The following is an 8,788-nucleotide window of genomic DNA, read 5'->3' on the forward strand; positions in this document are numbered from 1 at the left end:
CAAGAGAATGGTGTAGAAATGTGATTCTGGTTTCAGTGAAGCTTAGGTACATTGATGTTACAGTCAATTTTTTTTTTTTTGAAAGGGAGTTAAAAAGAGAAAAACTTTGATTTGAAAAAAATTCAACTTTGCCTTTAAAGGTTGAATTTGACCTACAACCAACTCTTGAAACTCTTTGAAATGGGACAGTAAAGTCATATAAATACACTGGATTGCAATGGTCTGGGTTTGAATCCCAAGGGAGTGATTGCGATTTTTTTTTTTTGTTTAGTTAGATCTTAGAGCAGTTTAAAAGTTCAAACTTACTTATTGAAAATAACAATAATAGATTCTGTTACAGAAAAGGTTGATGAAGAGGAAAGGGGTTTTGGGTTGAGGTAGAGGAGGATAGATATTTCTTCTCAAATAGTCTATAGTTATTTTAAAAATATTTATTCAATCAGAGAATTTGAGATAACCATTACAAAGAGCATCATTGTCACACAAGTTCTGACAAATATAGTAAGCTTGTTGGTAACAAAAGGACTTAATATGAGAACGAAAATTTCTGATTTTTACTATAAAATTTCTATGTAAACATTTGTCATTCAAATTTTACTAAATATGAACAAAGTGTATTATCTATTCCACTGCAAGGGGAAATATCTAGGAGTAACAATAGCTAACAAATTAAATCAGTAAGACTATATAACCAAACATATGCAAAAAAGCAAACTCTACATTAGGCTTCCTCGGAAGAAACTTATACGACAGCAAAAGGGCAATAAAATTAAAGAGCTAAAAAGCCTTTGTTAGACCTACACTAGAATATAGCAGCTCTGTATGGGACCCTCAAAACAAATCAGAAATCCAAGAAATTGAACAAATACAAAACAAAGCACTGAAATTTATAAATCAAAACAACATAAAACAACCCCATGAAACTGATTTAGATCTTAAACCGCTACAACAGAGAAGAAAACTTAATACAGTGACAATATTTTGCAAAGGGCTAAATGACAGAGTGAAATTACCCCTTGGTGATATTCAACAAAATAAGAGGAAGCCATCTAAGTTTGTCATTACCACATCTATGTATAGTTCCCTCCACAGTGGATGCCTACTTGTACTTGTTCATACCATCAACATTGAGACAGTGGAATGGTCTCAAATCTCCAATGAAAGAAAAATACTGTGGTCTGTGGAATGTTCAAAATGGAGGTTACAGACTTAAAAGAAAGCTAAAGGAAAATAGAAATAAGGCTGTATAGCTTTAAGATGCTTTACTTCCATTCATGCAGATTGAGATTTTGTTTTGATTTGTAATTTTATCCAAGTATTCCTTCAGAGCCATTGGCCCATGGAGCTGGAGTTTATCTTGGTTTATATAGATTGAAATAGACAATAGCAATTGCTCGCTACCCTTTGGATAGGACACTAGTCTCCTTGCCACCAAATCTAAAGACCCAGCAGATACCCAATCACTGCTGGTTGGACAGAGGGGTCAGAAAAAAACCTCGACTTCACCTGGGATTGATCTCAGTCCATTTACGTGTGAAGTGAGTGCTCTACTAACTGAGCTATCAAGACCCCCTTGCAACTTTATCACACTAAATAAAATGTGTCTTCACCCCTTGGTATGGCTGTCAAGAACTTTGATTTCCTCCCTGTCCTTGATAATTCCAGAGCGCCATTTACCAGCTTTACGCGACGTTTTCATGATGTACTGTGCCTTTACTCCTGGGACCACAGTTAAGGACATATGTACTCGTCAGACAAACCCTCATTCCTTGCATATTGACGAAAGGTTGGTGAATAGCTTTATTTTGAATAAAAGTAATTGTAAACAAGTAGTCATCAAGCCCACTGAACGATCATTGCTTTTGTCCTGCATCGTGAATTGATTATAAACATTGAACGCTACATTCTGAACAGAAGACAAATCAGGGCATTCAAATTTATTAATCAAAATAACAGAAAAAAACCCCACAAATCTGATTTAGATTTTGAATCATTACAACAGAGAAGAAACCGTGGCAAAGAGATACTACTTTGCAAAGGCTTAAACGACCAAGTAGAATATCCTCTCAATGATATTGAACAAAATAAGAGGAAGCCATCCGAGTTTATAGTTCCCCACACATGACCTGTATGTATGAGTTCTTGTAATTAATACTCAAGTCACTGATCAAGGGACTGGATCATGAACCAAACGCATTTACTAAATAGATTGTCTTTTCTTGGAATTCGAATTTAAAAAAAAAAAAAAGAAACACACACACATATTTTTGTATGTTGCCATTGATAAGTCTGCTATTATTTTTTATTGAATGAAGGAATTACACGATCATTCCTCTTAAAATTTCTTTATTATTTATATTTAGTGCAGTTGAATGCACATAAAGTCAACACTCATTAAAGTCAAATTCTGCATTAAAATCAACACGTCTTGTTGGTTCCAAATTTTCTGTTCTTTATCTGAGTGTGTTCCATTGAAAATGGATAAAGTCAACCTTCCTTGTAGTTATCAAATTTTTCTGGTTCAGTGGTGTTGGTTTAAGAAGGATTGAACTGTAATTTTTTTGGCTTTAAATGAGAATATAATGTAAAAAATGATTCATATTTTATATACCTATTAAATCATTGTAAGAATAAGTGCTTTCCCAACTTTTTTTGAAAGGGTTGGTGTCAGGAGAAAAGCTGTTCTTATACGCTTGCCTATTCATTGCATGAGGCCCAAGACGGACATAACACAGTTAAACCAAGTTGGCTTTCTGTACAGTATAAGTCTGGTTCTTTTCCAATTTCAGCTACTGAAACTCTCGTGTTACAATTGACACCATGCATATTTATTTGCTATATATACTTGGACAACATGGGTGATTCCTGTTGACATCATTCTGTTTGATGGATTATCTATATTCGCCTAGGCGACGGAATCTTATGGTGCCATTGCGAAAAGGGCGTAAGAGAGAGATATATACTTGTGACAGGTATCCTTTTATTAATTTTTTAGAAATCCTTGATTTACTTTTTTTTTTTTCTTCAGAAAGCTCATTCAATTTGGTGTGATGAAAGGTCTTCTACGCCGTATCCATAAATACCCAGTCACCATGGAGGGAGAGACACTGTCGCAACGAGTATTACCATTTTGTCATCTCTTAGATGGCACACATAACTTTGACCAGATATGTTGCGAGACAGGTTTGTATCAATTCAGTTATTTTTTAGGAGATGATTTTTTTCCCTTTGTAAATCATCATCTTGTTATAGTTATGCATTTTGTCAGGGATACATTCGTTGTTGATACTTGAGATATACGGACAAAACAGGAATAGAATGATTTTTTTTCTCTTGTAAATCATCATCTTGTTATGGATATGTATTTTGTCAGGGATACATTCGTTGTTGATACTTGAGATATACGGACAAAACAGGAATAGAATGATTTTTTTTCTCTTGTAAATCATCATCTTGTTATGGATATGTATTTTGTCAGGGATACATTCGTTGTTAATACTTGAGATATACAGACAAAACAGGAATAGAATGATTTTTATTCCCTTGTAAATCATCATCTGAATCTGTTATAGTTATCTACATTGTCTTGGATACATTAGTTTGTTGATATTTAAGATATACAGACAAAACAGGAATAGAATGATTTTTATTGGCCAATGGTCGCCAGTGCGGCCGGTCTTGAAAGGCAAAAATAATAATGTAATCCAATCCTACTTTCTACAAAAAATACAATAAATTAAACCAATCGTATGATTTCTTTCATCAGAACATTCAATTGGCCTTAGGGGGTTATTTTAATTGAGATTTTGTGCCGAATTCGAATGTCGCTTTGTCTTAACTTATCATTCTCAATCAGGTGTCAGTCATTTCGTGAAGGAAATGCGAAATAGCCTCAGCGCTGAAAGAGTTAAGATATTTAAACAAAACAGGATTAGAATAAGAACATTAGAAGAAACACTGGGTGAAAAATTGAATTGCCTATATCTGCTGCTGTTTTCTCTTTTTGACACATGTCTTGACACTCCAAAAATATGAATACGTTTGTGCTGAAATTAAAATTTGGTCCATATAGGCCTGCAGGATGAATTTTATAACCAATTCAAACTGGCCATTGTGGTTTATTACTGTTTTTAACCATTGAAAAGTTTGTTTCATATCTATATCGATTTTAAGAGTTTAAAGCATTTGCCTTTCAATCCCTTTCCCGTTCTGGCCATACTTCTCTTGATGTGATTTTTTTTTTTAACCCTTAATTATCTTTGGCATTAGTTTGGCACATTGATGTCATGCTGACAGTTGGAAGTGCCTAAATAACTAAACTGCTAGCCATCTAAAATTGAATCAGCTGAAAATAGAAAAATTGATCTTTTCATTTTTTGGGTACAATTCATAATTTAAAAATTTTTATTACTTTTTTTTTCTCTATTTTTATTCTTTTTTTTTTTTGTTAGTTTTGTTTTGCGCACAATAGTGGAGTGTTTGAAATCTGGATAAATGAGCGAATGTTATTTTTTTAAAAATTATTAAATCATAGACAAACTATAAGGAAAAGAATGTATCATTATCAAACAGCTACTCGTTCAGCAATGAATATGCAAACTGCGATACATTTTGATCTCTACAAAGCTCACCCCATAAGCTTCATCCTCTAATTAGGTTTTAGGTGATGGGAGTTTGTTAATGGACTAATTTCTGTAGATGACCTAATTTTTCCCAGGATACCCAACTTATTTGAGAGTATGTACTGATTTCTGGATTGGGGTCCAGGTAGCTCAGTTGGTTGAGCTCTCACTTTACAAGGAAAGGGAACTGTATTGATCCTGAGTGTGATCGAGATTTTTTTTTTCTTTTCTAACCCCTCTGTCCAATCAGCAATGATTCGTAGCTGGATCTATTAGATCTTGTGTCCTATTTAAAGAATAGCAAGCAATTGCTGTAGTCCGTTTAACGCCAAAGAAACTGGGATACACTGAGGTTCCTTGGGCCTTATAACACTGAAGGACTAATATATTTACTTCTGGCTGGCTAGTGGTTAAGGGTTAGGTGTAGTATCAAAGCTAATTTTTTTAGTTTTTACATATTAATGGTAGTTGAATAAAATTATCTATGTACATGCTCATTTTTAATACATTTTTTTTTCAATTTTGAAAAGTACCAAAACTCTCTATTGAGTGAGTTAAACAATATTTTGCCTGTTTTATTATGGTCTAGCTCTCGGCAAATGTCAAGTGTTTCTTTTTATCGATGATAATATATTTATATATGTATATCATTTTGCCCACAGGTCTCAGTCACAATGAACTTGAAGACAAGCTGGAAGGAGAGGAGGGAATTGTTATCCTCAAGAAATAATGACATTAACTCTCTCCTTACCGACCATAGTCATGATTTTTCCAGAAATGTTAAACCTACCCAACACAGAACTTGACTTTTTACATTCAAATTCATTAGAAATAAGTACATACTAGATAAGCACATTTTTGTGCAGCATAACAAGCTTTATAAAACAAAGATTTTTCATAAAATGTTGTGATGTACAGAACGAATCTGACTAAGAAACATGTTCGTTGTATCATAACAAATGTGACGATTTTCCTGTAGTTGGTGAGGAGAGGGTTAACTGGATTAAATAAAAAAAGAAAAATGGACAGATTTGTACAGATTTAGATTTTGTGAATTGGACAATTAGGATGCCTAGTAACTCAACTGATAGAGCATCTGATTAAAAACTCATCAATATTGGTTTCATTTTGCTGTCCTATTTCTTTTCCACGGATCCCCGGCAGTCTCTCAATGAATAGGTGTCATGGTTGACTAATTATACGGCTAGGCTTGTCTGAAAAGTCTTGACGCTTATTGAATATTTCTGATTGTATTAAACTCATGAATATAAACAGCACATCAAAATGTGCGTAATTAATTCTTCTAGTAGGTCATTGCTATTTCTTGATTTTAATTTTTATCTTATTTGAAAGAATCCCTACTCCAACATGTCGGTCGAAGAAATCAAACCAAAAAAAAAAAATGCAATAAACAGTTACTTACTGTTATTATTTACAAACGGTTGAAAAATTTTCATGGTGTGAGTTTGTATTCGAACATTTTAATGATGGGTCAAGTGCTTTACTAGAACTTATGCTGGCTCCATTAACATTAATGAGCAGGCTCGCAGTTAATTGAGCTAATCGCTGGATAAAATAATCTGACATTTCACAGGCTTGGAATTTCATCGGGAAGAATTGAATATATGATTCAAGAAATCCTGGGTTACAGAAAGGTATGTGCCCGTTAGATACGGAGAATACTCACATAAATGTATTAAGTTTTCTTGAAGTCGTAGAACGTCCCACTAACAATTCTGATTTAGCTCCAAGCAACTTTTTGCTTTTCTTTAGACTTGAGAGATAAAGGGAGAGAGAGAGAGAGAGAGAGAGAGAGAGAGAGAGAGAGAGAGATTTGTAAAATATTGATGTGTGCCATTTATATTATGTAAATGTATATTGAATTGTTTTGCTGTTGCTCGAAATAAATATATGAATAAACCAAAAAAATTTTTGCACTCGTTACATTGAATGGACACCCTCGACCTTCCTAATGGGTTGTGAAAGGGGGAAGAGGAGGGGGAGGGGGGAATTATGTTGTCTATAAATCTGTTTCCCACTGGTACACTCTCTTAGGTGGGCTGAAAGGTCACTATGGGGGTGGGGGTTGGAATCACTCATATTGTCTATATATCTGTTTCCCACTGGTACACTCTCTTAGGTGGGCTGAAAGGTCACTATGGGGGTGGGGGTTGGAATCACTCATATTGTCTATATATCTCTTTCCCACTGGTACACCATATTACTCTTGGGTGGGCTGAAAGGTTACTATTGGGTGGGGGGGGGGGGGTCACTCATGTTGTCTATATATCTGTTTCTCACTGGTACACCCTCCAAGGTGGGCTAAGCAGTGACTATTGTCCTTTATTCCCCTTTATCTTTCCACGTTGGTCTCGTCTTTGTTCTGGACTGGCTTTGCTCAGTTTTTTTCCTGGTCCCTCTAGTGATCCTTAGCTGAGATAGTGACAATTGAATGTGATTTCGTTTTTTGTTTTTTTTTTTCGAGAGAGATGATTTTTTTTCATTTTGAATCATCTCTCTGTTATGTGCTATTTTCGTTTTTGTTTTGAATTTATACTTTTCCATTTGAAAGGCTATGTGGTCTAGTGGTATGACAATCGCTTTTGGATCGGAAGGTCCTGGGTTCGATCCTCGCTTGGCACATAGTTCAGTCCTTATAAAAGCTGTAAAATGAGTACCTGGCCGTTAACAGCGTTGTCTCTATAAAAAAAATTTGTAATATCGACTAACAGTAACAGGCAGTATGTCTCATTCTACATGTTCGTGTTGCAGTTGGTCAGGGACCCTTTGTAAAGCGCTTTGAGAACATATAGTGGATATTGCGCTATATAAAAGCTCTCTTTGTTTTTTGTTTTTTAACCAGTTTTCTTTTTCTTCTTCTTTATTGTTTTAACTTCAGATCAAGAACCTTTCCATATTCATCTTCCTTTTTACTAGTGCTAAAAAGACCAAAACGTGTTGCAAGCTCTGTAAAACAAAACATTAAATCACTAATACAGTGCTCACTGACCTTGTTAAAGAATGTTTTGTTTTGTCCAAGGCCTGGCTGAGACCCTTTGCAGAGAGGGAAACAGTTAAATGCGTGATTGGATTTTCACTGGAAGGTGAAAGGGTCGGGGGGGGGGGAGTGATGAAAATTTTTCCCCCTTGATCATAAACCTTTTTTTTTTTTTTCTTTTTGTGTGTGAATAAATCAACATCTTGAATCACTATTCATTGAGACGACCCAAAAGTAGCTTTTATATTTTTCAATTTTAGTTTAGGTAACAACCTAAGACTTCCTTTGGGGGCGAAGATGTTGCGCTTTATTCAGCATCACCCTTGAATCATATACCTATGATGTTCGCATGGGTGTACGATCCGATAGTGATGTCGTTTCTTCTTCTCTTTACTAGCCTATCCTGCTTCTTTGGTTTGTGATTGTATTTTTGACAGGGGATATTTTTTTTCTGTAAATCTTCTGCCTGTTTGTTCTTGGTTATTTATAATTTAGCTTATGATATCTTTAGGTTATGATTTTGATTTACATTTGTACTATTTTTGTTAGATTGCTTGTTTTTTTGTTTCAGCGGTCTCTCATATAACCTCAATTGTGTTGGAAGAGACCTAAAGCAACAAACAAACAAAAAACAAAAAAAAATTATTCTCCTAAATCCATCTATTTTTGTCGTCGCATTCATTTTTGTATCCTTGTTCTAGAATATTGATTTTTCATGATGAAAATCTGTTTTAAAAAATATGAATGTCATAGTGCCGTACAATACAGTTTTAAAATATGAGAGGGAAAGGCACCTCTCCCCCACCCCGAAAAAAAAATTAGCCTTCCTATATTTAATTGATTTTGATGGGTTGGGCACAGCCTTCTGTCTTTTGCTGAGGGGTTCAGAAACATTCAATTGGAACTTCTTTTTTTCTTTTGGATGTTTTCTTCTTTTTAAAAAAAAAATCTGGTGAATTAGCTCTTTAGTTGATTTAGTGGCGAAAAGACTTTCAATTTGTTTCAAATTAATATTAATGCTTAATATTTTATTATTTGTGTAGTTATTTGGGCGTGGGGAATCTCATGGATATTGATTATAATTGATTGTCTTATGATAATGATAGTAATAGTAATAATAATAATAATATTAATAATGACAATAATAATAATTTGATGATGATAATAA

The 8,788-nt window shown here is 34.3% G+C and overlaps 2 protein-coding genes across 4 annotated transcripts in view; one reads left to right on the plus strand and one right to left on the minus strand.

Annotated features, from left to right (window-relative positions):
* LOC144975187 (GATOR1 complex protein NPRL2-like) overlaps positions 1 to 6,551 on the plus strand; it is a 34,433-nt gene extending 27,882 nt beyond the window's left edge. The window contains exons 9-11 of the mRNA XM_078919004.1: positions 1,666 to 1,786; positions 3,029 to 3,183; positions 5,285 to 6,551. Coding sequence (XP_078775130.1) covers positions 1,666 to 1,786; positions 3,029 to 3,183; positions 5,285 to 5,352 — 344 coding nt within the window. The 3' untranslated portion in view covers positions 5,353 to 6,551. The remainder of the gene's footprint in view (positions 1 to 1,665; positions 1,787 to 3,028; positions 3,184 to 5,284) is intronic.
* LOC144975196 (actin-related protein 8-like) overlaps positions 1 to 8,788 on the minus strand; it is a 407,315-nt gene that overhangs the window by 127,212 nt on the left and 271,315 nt on the right. The window lies entirely within an intron of this gene.

Source organism: Berghia stephanieae, chromosome 6 (assembly GCF_034508935.2).
Source record: "Berghia stephanieae isolate SIO BIC M18660-M18661 chromosome 6, UCSD_Bste_1.3, whole genome shotgun sequence".
Taxonomy (NCBI): domain Eukaryota; kingdom Metazoa; phylum Mollusca; class Gastropoda; order Nudibranchia; family Aeolidiidae; genus Berghia; species Berghia stephanieae.